General features: G+C 60.3%; 4 protein-coding genes across 6 annotated transcripts; 2 read left to right on the top strand and 2 right to left on the bottom strand.

Annotated features, from left to right (window-relative positions):
* Positions 1 to 2383: 2383 nt before the first annotated feature.
* Positions 2384 to 10139, bottom strand: RETSAT (retinol saturase). Of its 3 annotated transcripts, XM_054000506.1 has the most exons (13): positions 9984 to 10139; positions 9115 to 9268; positions 8353 to 8438; positions 7853 to 8035; positions 7053 to 7297; positions 6358 to 6559; positions 5674 to 5871; positions 5462 to 5581; positions 4802 to 4940; positions 4544 to 4653; positions 4127 to 4293; positions 3585 to 3744; positions 2384 to 3178 (listed from the first exon to the last, which is right to left on the bottom strand). In XM_054000506.1, the coding sequence occupies exons 1-13, from the start codon at positions 10102 to 10104 to the stop codon at positions 3033 to 3035; spliced, it is 2031 nt and encodes a 676-aa protein (XP_053856481.1). In that variant the 5' UTR covers positions 10105 to 10139; the 3' UTR covers positions 2384 to 3032. The 3 variants fall into 3 exon arrangements, with proteins under 3 accessions (XP_053856481.1, XP_053856480.1, XP_053856482.1); XM_054000505.1 differs by lacking the exons at positions 9115 to 9268; positions 9984 to 10139 and having other exon boundaries at positions 8353 to 8771; XM_054000507.1 differs by lacking the exons at positions 3585 to 3744; positions 9115 to 9268; positions 9984 to 10139 and having other exon boundaries at positions 8353 to 8771.
* ELMOD3 (ELMO domain containing 3) lies at positions 9272 to 15015 on the top strand. Its single transcript, XM_054000546.1, is given in 10 exon segments — positions 9272 to 9496; positions 9778 to 9847; positions 10149 to 10211; positions 10416 to 10507; positions 10598 to 10724; positions 11355 to 11477; positions 12054 to 12184; positions 12661 to 12737; positions 13249 to 13376; positions 13842 to 15015. Coding segments are annotated over 10 exon segments (1032 nt in total). The 5' UTR covers positions 9272 to 9439; the 3' UTR covers positions 14006 to 15015.
* Positions 15016 to 15582: 567 nt separating this feature from the next.
* On the top strand, positions 15583 to 22692 carry GPAT2 (glycerol-3-phosphate acyltransferase 2, mitochondrial). Its single transcript, XM_054000502.1, has 22 exons — positions 15583 to 15653; positions 16212 to 16291; positions 16912 to 17028; positions 17100 to 17173; positions 17830 to 17940; positions 18106 to 18234; positions 18852 to 18951; positions 19023 to 19156; positions 19233 to 19332; positions 19416 to 19622; positions 19836 to 19946; positions 20152 to 20237; positions 20328 to 20422; positions 20530 to 20600; positions 20797 to 21037; positions 21426 to 21574; positions 21669 to 21746; positions 21828 to 21953; positions 22034 to 22154; positions 22257 to 22307; positions 22416 to 22471; positions 22547 to 22692. The coding sequence occupies exons 2-22, from the start codon at positions 16277 to 16279 to the stop codon at positions 22661 to 22663; spliced, it is 2289 nt and encodes a 762-aa protein (XP_053856477.1). The 5' UTR covers positions 15583 to 15653; positions 16212 to 16276; the 3' UTR covers positions 22664 to 22692.
* On the bottom strand, positions 22693 to 24745 carry LOC128820048 (fumarylacetoacetate hydrolase domain-containing protein 2-like). The gene is made up of 7 exons (XM_054000535.1): positions 24358 to 24745; positions 23678 to 23894; positions 23548 to 23607; positions 23305 to 23467; positions 23052 to 23160; positions 22896 to 22983; positions 22693 to 22818 (listed from the first exon to the last, which is right to left on the bottom strand). Exons 1-7 carry the CDS (start codon positions 24594 to 24596, stop codon positions 22756 to 22758), a joined length of 939 nt encoding a protein of 312 aa, XP_053856510.1. The 5' UTR covers positions 24597 to 24745; the 3' UTR covers positions 22693 to 22755.
* Positions 24746 to 25136: the final 391 nt, after the last annotated feature.

Consider the following 25136-nt stretch of genomic DNA (forward strand, 5'->3'; position numbering starts at 1 on the left):
TGGAAACAGCAGTCCAGGCCCTGAACAGGGGTGGAGACCCCATCCCTGGGAGGATTTAGCAGCTGTGTGAACGTGGCACCTGGGGACGTGGGTCAGTGGTGGCCTTGGCAGTTGGACTTGGTGGTCTCAGGGCTTTTCCAACCCAGATGATTCCATGGCTCTGTGAAATGCTGCTACATCCACTCCCTGACCTCCACTCTGCACCCCAGTGAGCCCAGCCTGCAAACCCCGTTAACCACCCCGGGTTTATTTTATCTCATCTTCCTCTGTTGAAAGCTTTGAGTCTTGCACGGCCTCCTGAGCAAACAGGTTAACCTGAGCTGATTTCACAGCAGGTATTTTCCTTATGGGCAGGGCACTAGCCAAGCAAACACATCAGCTTTGCCTCTGCATGACAAATTCCATGGCCTGGGACTGTTTGTTTGGATTAAAAAAACACCAAAATGAGTGAGATGGCATTTGCAAGGTTGGAGCTTTTTGGGGTGAGAAAAGCAGGAGGAGAGGCAGGTTTGGGTCTCCTTGGAGCTGCTGGGGGGAAGGTTGGGTGTCTGTTCTGAACTGCACTGTTCTGGGCCTAAATCAGATGCTTCTGTTCTGCAGAGGGTCCCTGGGAAGAGGACCTGGCTTGTTAAACCCTCCCCCCAACAGCTCTGGTGCCTCCAGGCTAAGCCCCTCACCTTCCCGGAGGAGTTTTTGGTTGGTTTTCCTGTAACTTGTCCCTTACTCTCCATGTGTGGCAGGGAACAAGCTGCTGCTGGTCGCCCCTTGGGTTTTGCGCCTCAGGACCCCTCTGTCCTGAGGAGAGCAGATGTCTGCAGCAGGCTGGGAGTAAGGCAGGGCCTCGTCCCCAGCCTCCAGGAGCCTGAAGGAGCGTGGGTCTGCAGGGCTGAGAAAGGATGCACAGCCTGCAGGGTGAGAGGAAGGACAGGAGCATTGGCTCTGCTTTGTCCTGTTTGGACATGGCTTGGGAGAGACCTTACAGACCACCCAATCCCACCCCTGCCATGGCAGGGACACCTTCCACTGTCCCAGGGTGCTCCAAACCCTAGTGTCCAGCCTGGCCTTGGGCACTGCCAGGAATCCAGGGGCGGCCACAGCTGCTCTGGGCACCCTGTGCCAGGGCCTGCCCACCCTCACAGGGATATTCCTTCCCAATCTCCCATCCATGCCTGCCCTCCAGCAGTGGGAAGCTGTGTCCCTGTGTCCTGTCCCTCCATCCCTGTCCCCAGTCCCTCTCCAGCTCTCCTGGAGCCCCTTTGGGCAGTAGAAGGGGCTCTTAGGTCTCCCTGGAGCCTTCTCTTCTCCAGGTGAGCACCCCCATTTTTCCCAGCCTGGCTCCATGGCCTCCTCTGGACTCGCTCCAGAAGCTCCACATCCCTCTGGTGCTGGAGCCAGAGCTGGGGGAAGCTCTGCAGGTGGGGTCTCATCTGGGCTGGAGATGCCCAGAGCAGCCTCCCCCACTCACTGCTGTGCCCCTGGATTCCTCAAGGGGCTGACTCTGGGTGATCTCTCCTGGCAGAGCTCACCTTCTCTGCAAATTTCATCCCATCACTGAGTTATCTCTTTGCTCAGTGATCTAATCCTCTTTGCCAGATCAGCTTTCAAGCCTCTTCCCAGGGCTCCTTTCCAGCAGGCTCACACTATTCCCTGCCCGGTCACACTGCTCCCTGCTCAGGAACTACCTCTGGGCTTTGTTTTCCTCCTGCTCCAGCAGCAGCTCACAGCTGGGCTTCTCCCAGCCCTGCCCTGGGGTTGCTGTCCCCAAATGTCACCATGGGGGGATTTCAGGACAACTTTTATGAACTCATGGACATCCAGCTGGTGTCTGGGAGGAATGTTTACTACCAGTGATGTCCTGTGTCATGGCACACAGTGTGGTTTCAGCCGCAGTACTCCAAGGGGTACAAACCACTGGGAGAGGTGGGGACAGTGGGGATGACCGAGGCTGTACCCTGAAGGAGAGACACCTGTAGGGAGAGCACCAAAAAAGAGGCATGAAGCATAAAAGAACTGGGATGGAGGGCTGTGGTGGGAAGCTGGGGAGTGAGGAAGCGATCAAGGAGGGACCAAACCCCACAATCAAACCAGATTTAACTGGCAGCAGTTGAAACCTCATGCTGTGCCAGTCCAATTCTGCCCAAACCTAGCAAAAAGTGGGACGTTCTCATCCAGCAGCTGCTTTACCTGGATGGAGATGTTTCAGGGGATTTTGGTGAGCACTGGGCATTTGTCCTGTGACCAAATCTGGAATATCTGTGTCAGTTTCATGGGTTTTGTGCCACAGCTCCCTTCCCCTTCCCGTTCCACATTCCATTCTGCTTTCCCTTCCCCTTCTTTTCTCCCTCACAACCCCCAGCCCCACTGACCCATCACGAGGCACAAATCCTAGGATCATGATCACTATTTTATTACTTCTAGTCTCACGTGCTTCCCTTCCCATCTGGAGAGGACTTTCATCCTGTTCCCAAGCTTTTACCAGCAGACAGAAGGACTTTGTTGCTGCTAAAGGAGTGTGAGCTTGTGCCATGGATGCCTTGGGGCAATGGGGGAGAGCAGCACCCAAACACTGGGAATACTGGGAGGCTGGGGTCCTGCTGCTCCCAGAAATGACTCTGGAAGCACTGGACAGCCTGCTGCTCTCAGACAGCTCTGGGGCTGCAGATGGAGGTGGGCTTTGGCTGGGGTCAGTGATCCTGATGGGATCAAGCAGCCACAGGAGCTGCTGGTACTGTGGGAGCTGCTGGTGCCACCTGTTTTGGGATTATCTTGACTTCTCTCCTGGCCACGACAGCTCTTGGGGACTCCCTTCATGGCCAGGGACCAGCACTGGACACGATGGTGGAAGGGGATGCATTTTTTTTTGGTGGGGGTGAGGTCCAGCACAATCTCTCTGGGAATGGGAATGGCATCGCCCTGGATGAAATCCCTCAGCTTGGCATAGAGACGGGTCTGCTACAGGTGTGTGACAGCTGAGAGCGAGGTGGGGATGATGTGCTGGAGAGCAGGGGTCCCTGGTGGTGGGATGGCAGGCTTTAGTGTCCCTTCTTGGAGTTGGTGGCCTGCAAGCACATCTTCAGCCACGCCACGTCTGCGTAGAGGTTGCGCTTGAGGATGGTGCTGGTGCAGATGATGGCTCCTTGCAGGGCTCCCATGAAACCCCCCAGGCACAAATCCTGCCCTGAAAGGAGAGAGCAGCAGATGAGGTCCCCCTGTGAGCAGCCCTCACTCCCCACTCCATCCCAGCCAACCATCAGTGGTGGTTTGGGCATCACCTTCCAGCTGCCCCCACAGCATCTCTGGGGTCTGAACCCACAGCCCCCTCTCTGTCTGACCTTCCCCTGTCTCCAGCAGGAACTCCTTATCCTGCCCCACCGTGCACTGGGCAAGGAGACAACCTCCCAGAGCTGGAGGAGAACAGCCCTCTCCACCTCCCCTGGGACCACGGAACTCTGCTTTTCCAGGCATTATCCCATTGCCCCACAGCAGCTCTTCCCTTTATTCCATTTCAGGATTGAAGGTTTTCTCCGCCCACATCCCGCTCCCCCAGAGCTGTCGTTGTCTGAGGATGCTGCTGGCCCTGTCACCTGTCAGGTAGAGGTTGGGCACAGCCGTGTCTGCCCGCACGGTGGCAATGGCCTCGGCCTGCAGGCGGGGGATGCCGTGGTCGGCGCCGTAGATCTCCCCGTGGGGACTGGCGATGTAGTGCTGGTTGGTGAGGGGCGTCCCACCCGAGAGGTACTCGATCTGCGGGGGGACAGGGACAGGGTGGTCTGCAGGGGCAGCAGCACAGGGGGGCCACTGCAGGAACCTGGCTGTGGGGGTACGGTCCCGGACAGGTTTCCTGGCAGACCCTGGCATGGTGGTTCTGGCCAGGTTTTGTCCCAGGATGGTTCTGGAGGATCATCCTGGGATGGTCACGCAGGTCTGCCCAGGTTGGATTGGGATTGGAGCAACCTGGTCTGGTGAAGGTGTCCCTGCTCATGATGGGGTGGAGCTGGATGAGCTTTATGGTCTCTTCCAACCCAAACCATTCCATGACTCCATGGTCATGGGTAGGTCTACCAGAGACCCAGACCCAGGGACCCAGAGAGGAGCTGGAAGACCCCTGAACCCCGAGTTTCCTCACCCGGCCCTCAATGCGAGGGTAGAGCTTGGAGACAGTCTGCATGATGGCATCCACAAAAGTCTTCTTCAGGTCCTCATAGTCATCCCCCCGCTTGTGGACCTGCTTGTCCTTCCACTCTTCGAACCACTCGTACCTGGCGAAGGTGATGATGGCCAGCGTGGATTTACCTGCAGGAGGACAAGGCTGGGGTGCTTGTCCCTGTGCCTACCCTCATCCCACCCTGTTGCTGCCCCAAACCCTCCCCAGATCTTTGGGGTTCCGTGTCCTTCATCCAGGTATCCCAAAGACTGCATTCCATGAGCCCCGTGCTCAGCAGCTTTGACCATGGGTAGCTGAGTAGAAACTCCTTGTTTGGGATGACCAAACCCCAACAAGAGTTTTGAAGCCCCTCACAAGCATTTGTGGTGCCAGCCTCACCTGGGTGCCTCATTTCCCAGGTGGGGTCCTTGGCTGATGGCGAGGTGACAAAGAGCAAAGGGATGTTGTTGGCAGCTTCTTCTCTGGACGAGGCCAGGTAGTGCGTCATCCTGCACGAGAGGGAAGGGCTGAGCTGGGGTTCAGGGCACCCCTCCCCCTGAAATCTCCTTACGGCCAAACCCCCATTTTCTGAGTCACTGCCCAGGAATTCATCTCCTTATGCTCAGCGAAGCACATCCAAGGTGAAGCCAAACCTACATTCCATCCAGGTCATTCCCTGGGAACATGAAGTAGTTGGTGGGCTCCAGCCCCAGCTCTTCCTTCGAGCCGCTGAGGCCAACGAAGACAGTGAAACCGCCCTCACCGTGGGTCACCATGTGGAGCTGGGACTGGATCTCTGCAGCGTGGAGGGAAAAAGGGGAATTAGTCTGTTCTGAGGAAAATCAGGCTTTCCTAGGATCCTCGGCTACAAAGAAGTAGTTTCTCCAATCCTGGTCCTTTCCCACCCACACAAACCATCCCCCTTCCACCCAACTGTGACTCTTCCATCTGACTGTGCCCCTTCCCAAGCACCTCTGTCCCCTTCCCCCCCATCCTTGCCCGTTCCAGAAGGTTTTCTGGCAATCCAACTTTAAGCGGACTTTCCACCAACTCCCACGAATTTCGGGGCCCTGCACTGTGCATTTTAGGAAATCCTCACACCAAACCAGGACTTCGCAAACTGCAGCCAATTTGGGCCAATTAATTTAACCTGAATAAAACCCCCCCATGAAGAAACCCCCCGGGGTTGGGTTTTGAGGGCTGTGGCACAGGAGCGAAAGGGGGTTGGGCAGTGTTAATTGGCAAATCGGCTTTCCACGGAGGCTCAGGACGGGATTAATGCCGGAACCCTGCCGGAGCCCAGCGCTGACGCCGCACCCGGCACAGCCCGCGCCTCCGCCGGCAGCAGCCTCTCGTAGGTGTTGAAGATCCCGGCGTCCGAAATGATCACGGGAGCAAAGATATCCACCGAATCTTGGCCTTTTTTGACGCTCACACCTGGGAGGGGAAATCCAGAGGGGGAAGAATGAGGTGCTGGTGAAAGGAACCCCGCTCTGGGAGCAGCCCCTTGCCCTGTCACAGGTGCTCACCGCAGGCTCTGCCCTGGGCGTCCAGCAGGATCCTCTGCACCGGCGCCTTCCCAAACACGTTGCCTCCAGCCTTGCGGATCACGGGGATGGTGTGGAAGGCGATTTCCCCCGCCCCACCCTTGGGGTACCAGGCGCCGTGGAGGAAGTGGTTCACAAGGATGCTGTGCATGGAGAAGCTGGCCTTGGAGGGGAGCACACCTGGGAAAAGGGGCAGCCGAGGTGGGTTTGGGCAAATTGTGAGTTTGGTGCTTATCCTAAATGTTTTAGGATAAGGAACACCCTGGATGTGACACTGAGAGGAAGGTGAGGAACCTGGGGGAGTAGGGAGGACATCAGGTGTGGGTGTCCCCATGGCAAAGCCCGTGGTCACCAACCTGACTAAGGCAAGGGGGGCTGTGAGCAAAGCCCAGGTGAGGGGGGGGAGGGAAGGGGGAGCTCTGGAACATTCCCTTGTACAGGAATGATGTCACCCCATGGGGAAGATGAAGAACGCAGAGGGAAAGAGATGGAGATGAGCAATGGGGACATGTCACCTGCCAGTGACTTGGGGACAAGGATGCTGGCAAAGCATCCTTGCAATGAGCATCCCTGCAAACCTTCCAAAAGCATGCAAAAAAGGGGGTTCTTACCTTTTTTCTGTTTCTAAAGGGTTTAACGTCATCCCAGGGCCTCCTGGTCACCTACCATAGGTGGGGAAGATGTAGCTGAGGACAGCCCGGAGCTCAGGGTTGGGGGTGAGACCATCCACCACCTCCTTGAGGCTGCGTGAGGCCAGGTGGCAGAAGGAGCAGAGGCGTGGAAGCAGCCTGGAGCGGATCAGGAGCCCGGCCAGGAACCTCGGGAGCATCTTCAGGATCCCCAGCAGCACAACCCCGCGGCCGGCACTCTGCGGGGAGAGCCGGGGGCTCAGACATGCCCCAGAGATGCTCCAAAGCATTTTTTTCCCCTTAAATTCACTGCTAGGCAGCCTGGGGAGCTGTGGGCAAGAGGCGTACTGGCTCCCTTAAAAACCTTCTCTCAAAAACCTCCTTTGAGAAAAGCTTCCGCAAAAAAAAAGCTTCCCCACTGAAACTCCTCCAGAAAGGTCCTCCCAAAAAACCTCCCCAAAAAACTCCCCCCGCAAGAAAATGGTTCTTCAGAAAAACTTCTTTCAAGAACTCTGCCCCAACTCCTTAAAGAACTACTTCTTTAAAGAAATCTCCCCCCAAACATCTGTGATGCTGCATTTTTGAGGCAGAAAGGGGTGATTTTGCACGTGTTTCCCAACGCTTTTGGGGTGATGCCGGTATTCCCTGGGGGTGCCCAGCATCCAGGCACCAGGGGGGCTCCCCTCATTGTGCGACCCCCCTCAGATCCAAACTCCCCTGGTGTTATCCCACCTTAACCAACCGCTGGAACTCATCGATGGCCGCCGCCTCACCAGGGAACTGCTCCTTCAGCCTCCGGAAATATTCCCTCTTCCCAGAATGGATGTGGAAGGTCTTGCCAGCACCCTGGGGGTCCCCCAAAACCACGGCATCGTAGGTGGCCGGGAGCGGGGCCCACTCCAGCTGCCCATCCGTCAGCTGGTCCACCAGGAACCGCATCAGGGAGCCCTCTTGCATCTGCCCCACATAGTGGATCCCTAAAATAGACATTTTTTTTCCCTTTATTTTCTTCTTTTCTCCCTTATTTTCACTTTTTTCCCTTATTTGCATTTTCCCACCCCAGGACGCGCCAAACCCACCTCTTATTTATCCATCCCCATCCTATCAGCTCCACGTGGAAGGGAAAATCTGGGATACACCCGCCTCCCAGCTGGGGTGAATGGCACTGACCACAGTGTTTTTAGCTGGTAATTTTGGGGTTTTGTTACACTTTGCTTTCCATCTCTGCTGTAAATAATCAATCCAGGAGATTTCGGGACGTGCAGAGCCCGACTTTGTCTTGACACAAGAAGTGTGCCAGCAAGATGTGTCCCGAGGTGACATCCCCCATGCAGGGAATTACACAGGGGCTGGATATGGGGAATTTGGGGGGTTTGGTATCCTACACCCGCAGAGTTTTGGGGTGAAGAGCAGGAAAATGGTTTGTGTAGCACGAGGTGTGCGCAGGGGAGCCCTTGGTCGCGACTCCCACCCTGAGGGTATCCCACGCCCCTCTCTCAGATCCGGGGGGAATTTGGGGCCCTGAATCGTACCGGTGTCAAACTCAAAGCCCTTCTCGGTGAAGGTGTGGCAGCAGCCCCCCAGCTTCCCGTGCTGCTCCAGCACCAGCACGCGCCAGCCAGCCTTGGCCAGCAGTGCCGCGGCTGCCAGGCCACCGATGCCGCTGCCTACCACGATGGCATCGAGCTCCGGGGGCACCTTCTCCGCCGAGAACACTGAGGGGAAAGGGGAGCGTCACTGGGGGGGCACCCCACTGAACGGGGAACCCCCTGAAACCGCGGTGAGCAGGTGGCACCGCGGGGGTGACACTGGGGGGGACAATGCCACCCTGGGGGGGCTCCGTGACAGCCCGGGGTGGTGCCACCCTGGGGGGATGCCAGCCCGGGGCGTTAATGACAGCCCGGGGCGGTGCTGTCCCGGGGGATGATCCACCCTGCGGTGATACTGTCCTGGGCCGATGGCACCCTGGGCTGGCGATGCCATCCCGGCTCTAAGCCCGCCGGGGGGGTTTGTGGCCCCGCGGGTCCCTTACCTGTCTTAACGACGGTCCTGCGCACAGCCTTGTCGGTGACCAGCGGGGCGGGCGGGCGGCGGCTATCCGTGGCGAAGGGGTTGCGGCTGCCCGAGACCCGCGGGAGCATGAGGGAGAGGAGGACGAGGAGGAGGAGGAGAAAGGGGGCGAGGAAGAACAGCGCCTGCAGCCACATGGTGCTGCGGGAGCCCCGCTCTACCCCGAGGAGCCGGGAGCAGCGGCAGGAACGAGAAGAGCGGGCACGGGGCGGGGGGACCGCGGGGAGGAGCGGGGGCGGGCACTGGGAGCTGGGACTGGGAAGTGGCATTGGGCACTGGGAGCTGGTCCTGGGCACCGGAAGTTGGGACTGAGAGCTGGGACTGGAAAGTGGCATTGGGCACTGAGAGCTGGGACTGGGCACCGGGAGCTGGCACTGGGCACGGGGAGCTGGTCCAGGGCACTGGGAGCTGGCACTGGGCACGGGGAGCTGGTCTAGGGCACTGGGAGCTGGCACTGGGAGCCGGCGACACCGGGAGGTGGCACTGGTATAATGGGAGCTGGGACTGGCATACTGGGAGCTGGGAACTGGCACTGGGCACTGGCAGCTGGCACTGCTCGCCAGGACTGGTCGCCCCGCTGCAGACCCCGGAAGCCCCGAGTCCCGCTCCGGGCACCGCACCGCCCCCGTTCCAGCTCCGCCGCTTGGGCCCCGCCCCGCCCCACCGGGCACCGCCCCGCCCCACCGGGCACCGCCCCGCCCCACCGGGCACCGCCCCGTCCCACCTCCTCCACGTGAGCCTCCGTTTCCGCGCCGCGTGGTGCACGCCGGGAATTGTAGTCCCGCGCGCCCTCCCCAGCGGGCGGAGGTGCAGACTACAGCTCCCGGCGTGCGTCGCGGCCGCGCATGGGCAGTACGGCGGTCTCGGGTCGGGGGGAGCTGAGGGGTCAGAGGAGTCTTAGGGGCTGAACGGGGCATGAACGGGCTCCTGAGGAGCTGGGGGCACCGAGGGCAGCAGGAGGCTCCTGAGGGGCTGGGGTGGTTGTGGGGGTTTCAGTCGCTGGGACACCCCCATTCCCACCGGCGGACCCCCCTTCTCTCCCGCAGGCCATGAGCGGCGCCGGGGGCTCAGAGCGGCCGGAGGAGCGGCAGCGCCTTGTCCTCCCGGCAAGTTTCTCTCCGGGCGTGTCCGGCCGCAGCCCCCCCAGCCGAGACCCGCGGGGCCCCCCACCTCAGGGGTCCCAGCCCCCCACTTCCCCTCCTAGCTCTGTTTCTACCATTAGAACCACATAAAATCGTCCGGAGGGTACAGACCCTCCCTGAAGGGGCCTGAGCCGCCTTCCCGGGGGCACAGGGCTGTTCCCTGAGGGAAAGGCTTGGACTTCGGGGTCGGCTGGTGTTTGGGGTCTGTCGCGGGGGTGACGCTGTGTTCCCTCTGTCCCCCTCAGATTGCAGCTCTGGGGCACGGAGGTGTCCTGCAGGAGCTGGTGCTCGGAGAAGGGCAGCCCCTGGACCCTGGTGAGCTTATCCTGCTTCCCTTGGATCAATCGTGGCGTTTCCTGCTGCATAAAGCACCTACGAGCCCCCAGGGATCAAGCAGAGGGGGGATGTCTCAGACAAATCCGTCTGGTCCCAGATCATTCCCCAAACTCACCCAAGATAAACCTTGTGGCGCTCTGGGTGGCTCCGGATGGGATTTCCCTTGGAAAAGAGGAAACACAGCCCCAGGGTGTACTGAGCGGGGCTGGGGGAAGGGAGGAAACGCCCCACTGCATGTCTGCCCCCCAGATCTGACTGCTGTGCCCTTTCCCTTGGGCAGGGATCAGCGAGGAGCAGCGCCAGGCCCGGGAGGAATGGGAGGCTCTGGAGGAGATCCAGTCAGGTACTGGGACTAACAGGGAGCTGGAAGGGGGGAAGGAGGTGCGGGCGAAGCTGGGGGCGTTATTTGCGGTGCAGGGGCGGCACGGGGTAGGCGCTTCCATCTTCCCCTTGTTCCCCACGGCTTCATTCTCCTGGAAGCGGGGATCATTCCGGGGGAGCACTCAGGGCTCAGTGAGAGTCTGACCCGCTCCCTGCCTCCCCGCAGGGTTGGGGGGCACCCCAGGCACGGCTCCCCCTCCGATTTCCTTCACCGAGGCGCTGCAGCACTTCCAGAGCGCGGAGCTCTCCGCCAGCCGGGTACGGCCGGGCTCCGGCCCCGCTCCTTGCCCCCTGCCCCGCCTGTGGCCTCTCTGCCTGAGGGGCTCGGGCTCTTTCTCCCTCTTTCAGCAGGGGAAGCTCCGGGCGCCGGGGCGCCGCGGGACCCTGGCTGCCCTGCTCCGCTGCCTCCGCGGGCCCCCCCGGCTCTGCCCGCAGCTCCGGGGAGAGCAGGAGCTGGCGCTGGCCATGGCACAGTGTGAGTGGGTCCCCTTTGTGCCCTGCTGGATCTCATCCCTGCTCCCTACGGGCACAGCTGCCGGCGGGAGCTCTGGCTCCACGGCCCCTCAGTCGGGGGGCAAATGGGGTGGGAATCACCCGTTCCCTTGGCATGAGGGGGTGGCACACACATGGAAACCTTGGGCCTGTGGGTTTGGGGGCCGAGTGGCCTTTTCTGGGCACCGAGGGGGTTTTCAAGGTGCAAAGCTGTGCTTTTTAGGTGCTGGGAGGGCATTTTTGGAGGGTGTGGGTTTGGTTTTGGGCACTGAGGGACATTTTCTGGGCACTGTGGGTTTTTTAGGGTGGTGAGGGGTGAGTTTGGGGTCTTTTGAGTACCAAGAGGCATCTTTTGTGTGCTGAGGGGTGTTTTTGAGAAACGGCGGGGGGAGGGGATTTTTAGGGTGCCATGAGGCATGGGTTTGGCTGCTGAGGGTTTTACGGTGCCAAGGGGCATTTTTAGATAACAAGGAGGGTTTTTTGGAGGACGTGAGGTGTTTTTTTTAGGTGCCAAGGAATGTTTTTGGGGGCCTCAGTTCTTGGGGCACTGAGGGATGTTTTTCAGATGGCAGGAGTGTTTTGAGGCAGCTGGGTGCTGGCTCTCTCCCTGCAGGTGCCCTGGATGACTCGGAGCGGGTACACATGCGGATCCTGCAGACCATCTACCGGCAGCTGACGCGCTCCAGGCTGGGCTGCCCGCGCTACGGGGCACACTGGGAGGAGCTGGGCTTCCAGGGTAGGACAGGGAGCAGCCCTCTGCCTGAGGAGATCCCCAAAATCCATTCAAACCTCCCCTGGAACCTCCCCGTTCTATCCCAGCTCCCTCAGCCACTCCCTGTGCTCCAGACCCAGCTCCACTGGCCTCCCTTGGACATGCTCCAGCACCTCAATGTCCTTCTTGGACCCCAGAATTGATCCCAGGCTTTGATCCCCCCAATCCTCCCACTCCTCTCCATATCCCTACAAAATTCCCAGGGGCACTCTCAATCCCTTTGTCCATAGAAGAATTAAAACAAACTGGCCCCAGTACAACATCTGGACTGGTTGGCTGGGTCGTCCCAGTACCATGTTCCTAAAAAAGCTGGTAATTCCTGGAAAGGTGTGGGCATGGAAGTGGTGGGGTGGAGCAGGGGCAATGCCCAGATGAGCAAGATGATGGCCCCATGAGGGAAACGGCCTGAAAGCTTTCCCTCAGGAAAGGGGATCCCCAGGATTGTTGGGCTCTGGAAGTGCAGGGACAGGGACTGCAGGGAATAAACAGCCCATGGAAGTGGTAAGGTGGCAGGGAGTGACTCCATGCTGTCCTTCCCAGGTGTGGATCCTGGGACTGACCTGCGTGGGACGGGAATGCTGGGGCTGATGCAGATCCTGTTCTTTGTCCTGGATTCCCGGACGCTGCCGCTGGCACGGGAGATTTTCCAGCTCTCCCAGCATGAAACCCAGGCATGACCTTCCCCCTCCTCCCTGCCAGGGGGTCTCCCTTGGAATTCCCAATGCTCTAGGAGAGGAAAGAACAAAAAGCTCCTCTTCTGAGTTTTTTTTGGGATGCTGAACCACCTCGTGCTCATGAGGGGAAGAAGGTGGTGCCCAAGAGCCCCGATCTGGGCTGGAGCAGAGCTCCAAGTGCTGCATTCATGCTGGGAATGGGATTTTAGAGATCTGGTACTGGCTTGGAGTGGGATAAACAGGCTGGAGAGTTGGGCAACAGGAAAATGGGAATGAGTAGGGATATTTTAGTCCGGGTTTAAGCCTGGGTACAAGAGAGGCTCAACCCTCAGCATCCATCCAAGCCTGGATCTGTAGGGCTGTTATCCCACTGCATGGATTTGTGGATGCACGGATGCAGTGTCTAAGGGCCAGAGGGGAGGAGGGTTTTCCAGCTGAGCTTCCTTAATGCTGGAATTCTGGTTGTTTCCCAGAATTTTCCTTTCTGCATCATGTCCGTGAACATCACCCGGATCGTCATCCAGGCGCTGCAGGAGGAGCGGCTCTCCCGGTGAGCGGAGTTAGTTTTGGGGTCTCAAGCTGCATCCCGGGTTGTTCCCCTTCCCAGAAGGGGGCTGAGCCTTCTCCTGTTGTAATAAGAATCAGATGGGACTCAGTTTCTTCATGCAGAAAAGCCAATTCTTTATTCACATAACTCATTTTATACAGTTTTCACAGACCTCGTGTGTAACTGCAAGTGGCTGCTAGTTTTCTTGCTAATCAATTCACTGGTTAAAAAGTGGCTGCGTGTGTAAGAATCTCTCCATCTACAAGTGTTCACGTATTTCCTTAGTGGATTCTCACAGGACAGATCTATTGTTTATAGAAGTGCAGATTTCTATTCCTCTCCAAGAGTAGGCATCCGTGTTAATGGACTTCCCATTACAATCCCAAGAATTGCTCCTCACGGGAACTTACAACCTATTGCTAGCTTAGCTAGACTAGCAGGGCCTAAACCACATATTTAAAGACTTTTATGATCCCTTGAACTGTCTGTAATCTCTTTACTCTGCCCTCTGCAGGGAGTGCAACCGGCGGCAGCAGGTGATCGGGGTGCTGAACGACCTGCATGCCGCCGCCTTCCTGCGCCTCTCCCGCCTCTGGGAGCAGCAGCACGGCACCGTGGCCGATGCCGGCTTCTTCCTCAAGGGTTTGTCTTCCTGGCTGCTCCTTCCCCAGCCCGATGACACGGGCTGCAATGCCCAGGGAGTCCAAACATGCCTGAGGTTTTTCCAGTTTTTCCCTATCCCAGGGGTGGTTTTCCTCCTGTTTTCCACCCCAGGGGGATGCTGGACATGTGGGGACATTCCCTGCTCCACAGGGAGCAAGCTTAACCCCTCTCCATGAATTATTTACTCCAGAGAGGAATGCTGTCAGTGGGACTAGTGTATCCCTGAAGTACCAGGATCCAGCTGGCACTGCTGGGCCCCAGCTTCGCCCCATCTTCCCTACATTCCAATTTCAGGGTGCTCAGGCTGGCACTGTGCTCCCTCCTCCCAAGGAAAGCACGAGCACGCCCTTTCCCAAGGGAAAATGTCGGGACACGGAATGTATTGGACCCTTGACACCTTCCAGGCCTACTCCTCTCAACCTTTTCTTCCTCTGACCTTTCCAGAGCTGGAATTATCCACCAAAAAGAAGCCAAGGCAGCTGCTGAAATCCCTGGAAGCCTACCTGAGCCGTAGCCTTCGGCCTCCCTCTTCTCCCTCCTCCCAGATCCACTTCACCAGCATCTGTGACCCTGGGGTGGAACTGGAGGGAGATTCCTGACTGGTCTGACATGAAGTGGGACGCTGCACTGGGAATTCTGCTGGTGGATCAGCCCTTGGAGGGAGACACACCAGTGTTCCCCCTGGTTTGGGGGGTGCAGGAAGGAGCTGGAATTTTGCCTGCTCCAGGTGGAACTTTCTGGAAGCAAAGGAGGAGGAGGTGGTGGAAAAGGGGATTCCATGAGCCACCCAACCTGGTGCTGGGATAGTCACTCTCCCCACCCCAAATCCAGGGTCCCACCTGGGTCCTTACTCTCCCCAGGTGGAGCTGGAAGGTGGTGCTGGGTTCCTGGATCCCATCCTGGCCCCAGCAGCGCCTGGAATGGGAATCCACCCACTCTGGGGGGCTGTGTCAGACCCCCCAGGGTCACTGTGGGCTGTCAGCACCCACAAAAGTTCTTAAAGAGGGGAGATGAGGGATCTGGTGGGAAAGAGAGTTTTGGATTTGCCACTGGACTCTGTATCTGGGGGAAGGAAAGGCGAACTGGGGTGCCCAGAGTCCTCTTTGGGGTGAAAAAGGTGCTGTGGAGGAGAGAGGCAAGGGTTGAGAGCTCCCAGGAGGAGGGGAAGGGTTATTCCCTCTGGGAGCAGCTCGGGGCCAGTGCTTGGGAATGTCCCCAGGCCCCCAAAAATGGGGAAAAGTAGCCCCCAAAGCACAAATCTGGAGAGAAATGAGGGGTTTGGAGAAGTGGGAGCTGGGGGGAGAATGGAATGTTGTGGCCCCAGCCCCCCTGAGAGAGCGATGATTCCTGAGAGCTGGGAATGCTCCTGGATGGAAAAAAAAAAATAAAATAAATGGAGAAAAAGGAGCCTGGATTTGGGGTTTGCTCTCCTGATCTTGAGTTATTGTGGAAATTGAAAGGGGAATCCTTTTCAGGTGTTTTGGGGGAACAAAGATGTGGTGGGGGGTCAGTCTTGCACCTGTGGGAACACATTTGGGAGTGGTATCTGAGATAAGGGGGGGGGGGATAGAAAAGGAAAAAGGGAAAAAGGATGGTATAAAAGGAGAATAAAAGCAAAGAGACAAGAAAAAAGGAGGGGAAAAAAGAAATGGAAAGGACAAGGAAAAGAGGAGGAAGAAAAAGATGAGGAAAAAAACAAGAAGAGGCTCCACCACCCTTTTCCTAGTTTGTTTGTTTGCCTTTTACCTTGTCTTTTCCTTTCCCCTCTCCTTTCTCCTTTTTTTCCCCCCTTTTCCAGGGGTGATCCCGGAGGTGCGATGCCCCTGCCCCTCCGCAGGTGAACCGGGGCCTTTCGGCGTTTCCCGGCCGCTGCAGCTCCGTGGGTCCGGAGGCGTGGGACGGACAGAGCTGGGGACGGCGACCGGGCTGGTGGCCCTGGAGTGGTGGCATCCGGGGCTGGGGGGCTGCTGGCCCTGGGGGACAGGGACAGGGCCAGGAGCCCACGGCGGGGCTGGCGCTGGTGTCCCCAGCGGTGTTGGGGACCCGGGGTGACGACGACCCGCCGGGGGCTGTCCCGGGCCGGTTCCGCCGGGGCTGGGCCCGGTTCCGGCCGCCTGCCCGGGGGCGGAGCGGGGCCGGGCCGGAGCGCGGGGCCTGCGGTGAGCGGGGCCGGGCTCGGGGGCCGTGACCCCCCGAGGGCCGCAGGGCGGTGGGGCCGAGCCCCCCGGGCCGAGCGGGGCGTGGGGCCGGGCCGGGGTGAGCCCGAGGGTCCCGGGGGCCGTGGGGGCTGTGCGGGGGTGCTGCCCCACAGCTGGGCCTGGCGGGCCGTGTGGGTGTGCAGGGGCAACTCCTCCAGTCCTGTAGAGAATGTGGGGTCTGGGGGGTCAGTGTGGGGTGTGTAACCCCCCAAATTCCCTGTAAGGGGTGTGGGGTGTGAGGGGTCAGTGTGGGGTGTGTAACACCCCAAACCCTGTAGGGGATGTGGGGTGTGGGGGGGTCAGTGTGGGGTGTGTAACCCCCCAAATTCCGTAGGGGGTGTGGGGGGGTCAGTGTGGGGTATGTAACCCTTCAAATCCTGTAAGGTATGTGGGGTGTGTAACCCCCCCAAACCCTGTAAAGGATGTGGGGTGTGAGGGGTCAGTGTGGGCTGTGTAACCCCCCCAAATCCCGTAGGGGATGTGGGGTGTGAGGGGTCAGTGTGGGCTGTGTAACCCCCCCAAACCCTGTAAAGGATGTCGGGTGTGAGGGGTCAGTGTGGGGTGTGTAAGCCCCTCAACCACCCCCAATTCCATAGGAATTTGTTTGTGTCTTAAGGATTTTCCCCAGGACCCTCAAGTGCCAGCGCCTCTTCTCTCCAGTTTGGGGGTGTCTCCCCAGCCATGCCATCCCCCAGGGTATGTGACACCACAGGGACACTCTGTGCCACCAGCCTGCCCCTCGTGAATCCCCTCCAAATCATACTGGGGTTTCTTCATTTTCCCCCTTCTTTGCCTCTCCCCCAGCTACATTTTAAACCAAATTTGCTTTTTTTCTTCCCTTCTTTTTTTTAAGAAATAAAATTTTTTAGCCCCACTCCTCAGAAAGGGAAGGGGGATCCCAGTTTGGGGCCCAGTTTGGAATCCCAGTGTTCCAGGGTCCCCACTGACTCTGGAGGTGGGGATGGAAAGGGCTAATGAAGGGTCTGGGGTCTCCTCAGATCCCACTGAGTCACCTCAGCCCCATATTTCCCAGCTGATCCCACTGGAAGTGGGTTAATCGCACTGGATCTGTGTCTCTGAGGGAGGGAAAACTGAGTGCCAGGGTGCTGATCCCCCAGAACCAGGTTAATTCCCCTGCATCCAGGTTGATCCAGGTCCACACAGTCACCACGATGTGCCACCAGCTTGTCCCAGCTAAAATTCCTTTATTCCTTGTTGTTACTGAAACCCCGCACACCACAAGCGCGTTTTGGAGTGTATCCACCCACATTTGGCATTCCCAGATGCCCCTTTCCGTTTTTCTTTCCCCTCCCCAGATTCAAACGTGGATCAGCCACTCGGGCCCGAAGCTGGAAGCTTTCATCCCCTTCCTGGGCAAATACCACCGGCCGGTTTCGGGACGCTGCTGCCAGACCTGCACCCCCAGGAGCTGGGTAGGAGAGTCTGGGGTCCTGGGACGCCGGGGGTCCGCGCTGGCAGGGCTTGATCCCGTTTTTCCTGCCAGGATGGGTTCTATCCCGAGGACCTCGCCGCGCTTGGGTTCCGCGACGCCAGCCGCATGACGGAGGCGGACACACGGTGAGGAAGGATGAGCTCTGTACACAAAAGACCTGCCAAACCACTTCCCTCCCCCGACATTTCACCAAAATGTCTGTGGGAACCCCTCTCCATCCTCCCCACTTCCTCGTTACTGCAATCCGAGCTCATTAATCCATTTTGGGAGGCTGGAAGTGGCGTCTCTGAGGGTCCAATCGTGGGATTGGGGATTTGGGGTCATGCCTTTATCTGGAATCTTGGTGGGAAGAACAGGGAGGTGGAGGGTTGTTGTTCTCTCTGGCTCACAGGGAAAAGGGAAAACAGCCACTTCCCCCTAGAAGGAAAAATACCAGGAAAGGCAAAATTATGGTTATCCCCCCTTTCCTCTGGGCAGGAGCTGCCACACAGCCATTTCCAGATATTTTCATTTTTGGGGTGCCAGATCACTTTAGTTCCACTCCCCTTTAGGGAGCAATAGGGGATAGATTGGGAAATTTCTGTGATTTGGGAATCCCAGGTTTGAATGCGAGTTTTCCTTCCTGCTGGGCAGCCTGAAGCATCAATTCACTGGTGCCTCAACATTTCCAGTTGTGAAATGGGGAGAAAAGTCCTGAATCTGGCAGAGAGGCAGGCTGGGGAGGCTGTGATCCTGGTGGAAAAGCCTCCCCAGCCAGGAGGTCACTGTGTGTCCCCTCCAGGTTCCGGGGCTGGCTGGTCCGGAGGGTCTGTGGATTCCTCGCAGCCTGGGAATGGAAAATTCCAGCAGAGAGCCCCGGGGAGCTCCTGGTGCGGATCTGCAGCAGCACGAGGTGGGTGGGAGCAACTGGGGCCATCCCAGGATCACCCTCCCACAGGAGGGGCTGGCTCCCAGTTCTGGGAGGTCCTTTTGGTCGGTGGGATCCTGGAAGCCCGCAAGGTTCTCTGCATCCCAACACGTGGATGCTGGGTGCTCCCCCCTGCCCTGCTCTCCCCAGGGTGCAGGATGCTGCCTCCGGCCAGGAACCGGGCTCTGGAGGGGATGAGGGATCCCAGCGGCGCTGGAAGGAGGAGATCTGCCAGATCCTGGGGGAAATCCAGGCCCCGCTCTCCCCTCTGCTGCTGAGGTCGTGGATCTTCCAGGGAAATATTCTGGGGGATGGATACAGATCCTTTTTGGGATTTTGAGGGGACGCACGTGGATCCATTGGGTGGTTTCCTGGGATCCTTTCGGGGAATGTGCTAGCATATTTCGGGAGATATTTTGGGATCCTTTGGCTGGCTCCCTTCGGGGTCCTCTGTAGCTCCTGGGGCCATTTCCCCAATTCCTTCTGAGGAGCTGGAGTGGGAAAATCCAAACCCTGCAGGAGGGAGGGAAGCAGAGAAAATTTTCCATTTCCTTTTCCCTTTCCCATCCCATCACTGACAACTGGGAATCTGGGGCTTCATTGCTTGTCTGATCCAGTGGGAATAAAGAGTACTTTTGAGCCGTTAAAGGGAAGGTATTCCCCTGGGAATAAGAAATTCCCCATGCAATAACAGCATTTGGGGATCCCAGAGTGGGACAGGAAGATGGAGGGAATGCAGGATTCCCGATGGCAGCTCTGGTTGCCAGTGGAAAAGGAGGATGTCTCATCACACGTGACCCTTCACGTGTGATAAAAGTGGGAATTTTGAGCAGGGATGGGTAGGGGAAACTGAAGCCGGGAGGGTTTGGGGAAGGCTCATTCCCAGTTTCCCGCAGGCTGTGCCACTGGCTGCTCCCCAAGCTCCTGACCCGTCTGTTCCTGGGCGTGCAGCTGCACCGGGGGCAGCTGGAGATGGTGCTGCGAGCTGCCAGGACGGTAGGGAGCCCGGCCGGGCGCTCCCCGCCCCTAGAACGTCAGGAATTCAGCCCAGGATCCCTTGCTTGCAGCCCGAGGTGCCGATGGTGTTCCTGTGCAGCCACCAGTCCCAGGTGGATGGGCCACTGCTGTCCTTCATCCTCCTGTCCCAGGGCATCGGGCTGCCCAGGGTGACCGTGGGCGCCAAGACGAGCCCTCGCCTGCGGTAAGGCAGCGCCGTGGGATGCTCCCGGAAGATCCAGGGGATGCAGGGGTTGCCCACAGTGTCCTTCCCTCGCCAGATCCCTGCTCCAACGCCTGGGAGGGATTTTCCTGCCTTCAGGAATGGCGCCAACATGGAGTGACCCGGATGAGGGGCTCCCGGGGGCTGTGCTGGATGCGGTAGGTGCAACTTGGGCTGAAAAATCCCTCCAGAACGTTTGGGGCAGTGCTGGCAGCTCCCAGTACTCCCAGTCTCTCCCCAGTACGTGCAGGAGGTGCTGCGGAGTCGCCAGCCCCTCGTCCTGTTCCTGGAGGAACCCTTGGCTTCCCTGCGGCTGGCGGACCCCGCTCGGCGCTGGCTGCTCCGCCTGCTCCGGGCACTGCGGGACGGAGCTGTGCCCGACGTCCTGTTGGTCCCAGTGGGAATCGCCTATGACGTGGCTCCTGGCAGAGTGGAGCAGGATGGAGCGGTGAGAGGGGGTTGGGGGGGTCAGCAGTGGTCCCCCAAATCGCTGGCACTGTCCCTGGGGATCAGTGTTCCCCAAAACCTCCAGGAAGCACTGTTCCCCTCAATCTGTGGGAAGACCCCTGGGGAGAGGTGTCGCCGCAGATCTCTGGGAGCATCCCTGGGGAGTGACATCCCCCAAATCTGCCATTAATCCCTCAATGCCACCTCCTGGCAGCACCCTCAGCCCCTCGGGATTGGCTCGTGTCTCCAGGCAGCTTTCCAGGCCCTGCGCTGCCGGCACCGTGGCTGTGCCCAGGTGGATTTCTCTCAGCCCTTCTCCCTACGGGTACGGCAGCTGCGGATCCCCCAGATCCATCCCGGCACTGGGAGATTATTCCTGGGATGTTGGTGGGGTTTGAGCTGCCTGGGGGGATCTAGAATCCATGCTGGGGAAATCTGTGCTCCTCCCAGCCCTGGGGATCCAGGGATGGAGTGAGCTCCTGATGCTGAAGGCTGTGAGCACCCACCGGCTCCTTCATCCTCATTCCCAGGAATTTGTGGACAACAACCTCGTGGGGCCAGTCCTCGCAGCGAATCACCCAGAGCAGCTGCTGCTTCCCACCATCCTGGGCAGGAGGTGAGGAGCTGAGCCCCAGGCAGTGTTCCCCTTGGAACTCTGCTCCCCTTCTCATCCTGACTTCTCACCCCTCTCATCCTGACTTCCCAGCCTGCTGGATGTGGGGAACGTGGGGACTTCGAGTCCCAATTTGGGGACTGAAGAGGAGATTCTGGTGACGGCGCTGGGGCTACACGCACTGAGCGGTGAGGGGGTCAGGGGGTCCCTGCATCCCTTGGGATGGTATTCCCTGCTCGGGAATAGGGTGGGGGTTAATGCCCCCCGGAAAATGAGTGCCTCTCCCCCACTGCAGATTCCAGTGCCTGCTCCGCCATCACGGCTGTGGGAATCACCGCGGCGCTGCTGCTCCACAGGCACCAGGAGGTGGGAGAAGGGTTCCATCCCTCCCTTCCCTCAGAGCAGCATTCCCAGAGGGAATCCCCCTCCTTTCCTCAGAGCAGCATTCCCAGCAGGAATCACCCCTTCTCCCCTCAGAGCAGCATTCCCAGTGGGAATCACCCCTCCTCAGAGCAGCATTCCCAGTGGGAATCCCCCTCAGAATCCCCCTCTGCTCCCCCAGGTCGTGCTGCTGCCCCAGCTGATGTGGGATTTCTCGGAGCTGCTGGAGCAGCTCCTGCTGCGGGGCCGGGCCGTGGGCTTCTCGGGGCAGCTGCGGGCGCTGGTGGGGCACAGCCTGCGGCTGCTGCAGCCCCCCCTGCGGCCCCCCAGGGCTCTGGGGCCCCCCGAGGCCTCTGCCCGGGCACGGCTGGGGCAGTTGGCGGCAGGGATCCGGCACCACCTGGCCGGGGAGGCCGTGGGCGGTGAGTGGGGACGCTGGGAGTGAGGACAGGGCGGCACCAGGGAGCAGGGATGCCGTGGGAATTGGTGACACCAGGGCTTAGAGGCAGTGGGGGAGCGGGTGACACTGGGAAGGGGTGATGGCTGCAGTTTGGAGAACACCAGGGGTGTTGTTGGTATCATGGGAGTCGATGATATCGGAATTTGGGACACCAGGGGTCGGTGATGCCAGGGAGATTGGTGATACTGGGGGACTCAGTGGCACTGGGGAAATTGGGGATGCAGGGCATTACTGACACTGGGGAATGGGGATGGGGGAACTGGGGATGCCAGAGGTCAGGGACACTGGGGGAGTGGGGGGTGCTGGGCTATCTGGTGACTCAAGGACTGGTGACACTCCTGTCCCATCAGCCTCTGCCATCCGTGCCCTGCTGCTGGAGGCGCTGCCAATCCTGGGGCCGCCCTCCAGCCTCACCAGGATTGTGCTGAGCCGGGATGAGCTGCTCCACAAGATCCTGGAGCTACTGCAGCTGCTGCCCCCGACCCTGCTGGGGCTCCAGGTGGGGACATGGGGGTGGCCTGTCATCTCCAGCCCTGCTGGGGCTCCAGCTGGGGACACAGGGCTGGCCTGTCACCCCTTTCCTGTGTCCCCAGCCCTGCCAGCCTCCTGACTGCCACAGCCTGGACATCCTGGACAAGCTCATCCTTGGGGGGCTGCTGGAGGAGGAGGAGGTGGGTGATACCCCAAGTCCTCTCCTGGGCCACAGGGACAGGGTGGCTCTGAGGTGAGGTGACAGCCCGTTGTCCCCCTAGGCAGAGAGTGAGCGCAGGGGCTGCGACGTGGCCCCCCGGCGCTTCTGGCAGGGACATTCCTTGGGGTTCTTCACTGATGACAGCGACAGTGACAGCGAGCAGGGGGTGCCCAAGCAGTGCTACAAGGTACTGGGGGGTTCCCCCACTGCCCCCCGGGCTGGGGGGAGGGTGGTTTCCCCCCACATCTGGCCGTGTACCCCCCACAGCTGCGCGAGCCCCAGGGCTTCCCTGGCTTCCTCCTCTTCCTCTGCCGCCTCTTGAGCCCCGTCCTGCAGACCTACAGCCGGGCTGTGGAGTTCCTGCAGCGACCCCCCTGGCCCCAGCCTGGTAGGACCCCCCAGAGTGGGGAACCCCCTGGGACTCCCTGAGGTCACTGAGGCAGGGCTGCAGCCCCCAGGAGGTGGGATCTGACACCCCTCCCCACTGCAGAGGAAGACTACGTGGAGGCACTGCTGGAATTCCTGGCCAAGGATGAGGACGGTGAGTCAAGGGGGGAGGAGGTCTTGCTTTTAGTGACCCCCCTGAGCCAGGCTGAGGGTTCTTGAGAAGTGGCATTTGGGGGTTCCCTGGGGATCTCTCTCCCCACAGGGTATCCTGACAGGAGCCTGGCCCTGAGCTCCATGCAGAGTTTCAAGGACATGGGGGTAAGCGCAGCTCCCCAGCCCCCCAACATTTTGCTGCCCCCTCTTTCCCCTCCTGACCTCCCTGTGCCCCCCCAGGTGCTGGAGGAGCTGCAGACCCCCACAGGACCCGCCCTGCAGCTCTCCCAGGCGTTCCAGTCTGCTTCCAACCGGGAGAAGCTGGCAGCCTTTATCCACCAGTTCACCCAGCTGTAGCCCCCAGACCCATAAATGGGGCACAGTGACCCAGTGGCTCATGGATTTATTGACCCCGAGGGAGTGGTGGGGCCTGGGGCGCCTCCCCTCTGTCAGATCACCCGGTTGCAGATGGTGCCCAGCTCCTCAATCTCACACTGCACCTCGTCACCGCGCTGCAAGGGGGGGACATGGTGGCACCCGTCCCCCGTGGGGTTCACCGTGCCCCCCCTGAGCCCCCATTTCCCCTCACCTTAAGGAAAACGGGCGGTTTCCGAAAGACCCCCACTCCCGCAGGGGTCCCTGTCAGCAGGACATCCCCAGGGGCCAGTGTCACAAACCTGGGGGCACAGGAGGTGTCAGCCATGGCCCCCTGGGCTTTGGGGGTCCCCAGGCCCCCCCTTCCTACCGGGACACCCAGGCAACGAGGGCGGGCACCCCAAAGATGAGGTGGCGGGTGTTGCTGTCCTGCATGCGCTGCCCGTTAACGCTGCAGCGGATCCACAGGTTGTGTACATCTGCAGGAGGTGACATGGGGACAGTGCCACCGTGGGGAAAAACACGAGGGAACGTGGGGCTGTGATGGCACTAGTGGCAGCTGAGAAAGAGTCGCCATCCCATCAGTGGGACACTGTCCCGCTCTTGTCCCATGCCTGTCCCACCTGCCACTGCCTCCCTGGTGACGATAGCCGGCCCCAGGGGACAGAAGGTGTCGAAGGTTTTGCCCAGCAGCCACTGCCGCCCGTTGCGTCGCATCTGCCAGTCCCGGGCGCTCACGTCGTTGGCCACCGTGAAGCCCAGCACGTGCTGCAGCGCCGCCGCCTCCTGGGGACAGCGGGGACTGGGGACAGCTCGCAGGGGGACACTGCCACCGACCCCCCGGGCCGGGGCAGGGCAGGGCGTACCTCGATGTGCCGTCCCCTCTTCCCGATGACGGCGGCCAGCTCCACCTCCCAGTCCAGCTCCTGCGGGGACAGAAGGGCTGGGAGCGCAGTCCCCTGCGGCTGTTCCTGCGGGCGGGACCGGGCTACCCACGCTGGTGTCCTGCGGGTGCACGATGTCATCGAAGGGCCCGGTGATGGCGCTGGGGAACTTGCTGAAGATGAGGGGCTCCTTGGGGACCTTCACGGCCTGCTCCTGGCAGTGGTCGTGGTAGTTGAGCCCCACGCAGATCACCTTCTCGGGGTCCCCCACGGGTGCCAGCAGCTGCGTGGCTGCCCGAGGCACCCGGTGCTGCCCCGACTGCAGCGTTCTGTAGGGACAGAGCCACCCTCGGCATTACCCGCGCTCTGGGGCACCCCTTTCTCAGGGGCAACGCTCCTGGGGGGGTCATCCGGAAGGATCAGCTGTGTTTTAGGGACTCTCCTTTTAGGGGTGTCCACAGCTGAGGGGACCCACTCGTTGGGGTCAGCCACTCTTGGGGGTCACGCGTCATGGGGGATCACCCATGATTTGGAATTCCCACCTTTTTGGGGGGGGGCAGCTTTTGGTGGTAACCCACTTTGGGGTCATCCAAAGCAGCATGCGGATTTGGGTAGCCACTCCTGCGGGGATCCATGAGGATACCCCCCCCCATTTTGGGGTTCCCTCTCCTTTTGGTGGCTCCCCCACCCCTGGGGGGCAGCCAGCTTTTGCAGCACCCACCTTTGGGGGTCACCAAAGGTCACCCCCTTTGGGGATCGCCCACCTCTGGGGTCACCCTTGGCCTCACCCACCTCTGGGCGAGCTCCAGCCCGCGGGGGCCGATCTCCAGGAATTCCCGCATGGATCGCGGCAGCTCCGGCTCTGCCGCGCTCAGATCCACCAGGTCCCCCCCGGGCGCCTCCTCCAGCCCGAGCCGGGGACCCCCGCCCGCGGCCCCCCGGAACCGCACCAGCCGCAGCGCCCCGCGCATCCCCTGCGGCACCGGAGCTCGGGATGAATCCCGGCACTGGGGGGATCCCGCCGCGGCCATCCCACACAACCCCGGTGCTCGATCCCCAGAATCCCGGCAGTCCCGGGGATGCGCTCCCTGTCCCCGGACGTTCCCCCAACCCCGATTCCGCTCAGCCCGGTCCCAGGGATCCCCCTGGTCCCGCACAAACCCAGGCCCGGGGGATCCCCCCCTCCCGTTTCTCGCCCACTCAGTCCGATCCCAAGGGACTCCCCCCAGCCCCGAGATCCGCACAGCCCCGATCCCAGGAATGCCCCCGAGCCAGGGGATACCCCCCCTATCCCGGCCATTCCTCCGTTCCCGGGGATCCCCCCCAGTCCCGGACCCCCCCCGATCCCGGTCATTCCCCCCAGTCCCGGGGATCCCCCCCAGTCCCGGATCCCCCCCAGTCCAGGTCATTCCCCCGTTCCCGGTCCTTTCCCCCGCCCCCGGCCCCCTCCACCCCGGGGGTCTCACACACGGCTGCTCCCCCGCTCCGCTAGGGGGCGCTGCGGCCCCGGTATCGCCCCGTCACGTGTCACGTCACGTGCCGCCCCCGCTTGCCTGAAGGTCGCCGCGCCG

This window comes from Vidua macroura, chromosome 28, assembly GCF_024509145.1.
Source record: "Vidua macroura isolate BioBank_ID:100142 chromosome 28, ASM2450914v1, whole genome shotgun sequence".
NCBI classification, from domain to species: domain Eukaryota; kingdom Metazoa; phylum Chordata; class Aves; order Passeriformes; family Viduidae; genus Vidua; species Vidua macroura.

What these genes read in the sequence shown, in the direction of transcription:
- RETSAT (XM_054000505.1), bottom strand. Translation starts at nt 8,725, where the DNA reads ATGCCACTTTCCAGTCCCAGCTCTCAGTCCCAACTTCCGGTGCCCAGG. An exon ending in ACCCTCGCATTGAGGGCCGG is followed by an intron (nt 3,745 to 4,126) that starts GTGAGGAAACTC and finishes GTCCCCCCGCAG; the next exon opens with ATCGAGTACCTCTCGGGTGG. An exon ending in GCCCAACCTCTACCTGACAG is followed by an intron (nt 3,179 to 3,584) that starts GTGACAGGGCCA and finishes CTCTCCTTTCAG; the next exon opens with GGCAGGATTTGTGCCTGGGG.
- GPAT2 (XM_054000502.1), top strand. An exon ending in ACCCCCCTGGCCCCAGCCTG is followed by an intron (nt 22,155 to 22,256) that starts GTAGGACCCCCC and finishes TCCCCACTGCAG; the next exon opens with AGGAAGACTACGTGGAGGCA. An exon ending in CCTGGCCAAGGATGAGGACG is followed by an intron (nt 22,308 to 22,415) that starts GTGAGTCAAGGG and finishes CTCTCCCCACAG; the next exon opens with GGTATCCTGACAGGAGCCTG.
- LOC128820048 (XM_054000535.1), bottom strand. Translation starts at nt 24,596, where the DNA reads ATGGCCGCGGCGGGATCCCCCCAGTGCCGGGATTCATCCCGAGCTCCG. An exon ending in AGAGGGGACGGCACATCGAG is followed by an intron (nt 23,468 to 23,547) that starts GTACGCCCTGCC and finishes CGCTGTCCCCAG; the next exon opens with GAGGCGGCGGCGCTGCAGCA. An exon ending in AACCGCCCGTTTTCCTTAAG is followed by an intron (nt 22,819 to 22,895) that starts GTGAGGGGAAAT and finishes CCCCCCTTGCAG; the next exon opens with CGCGGTGACGAGGTGCAGTG.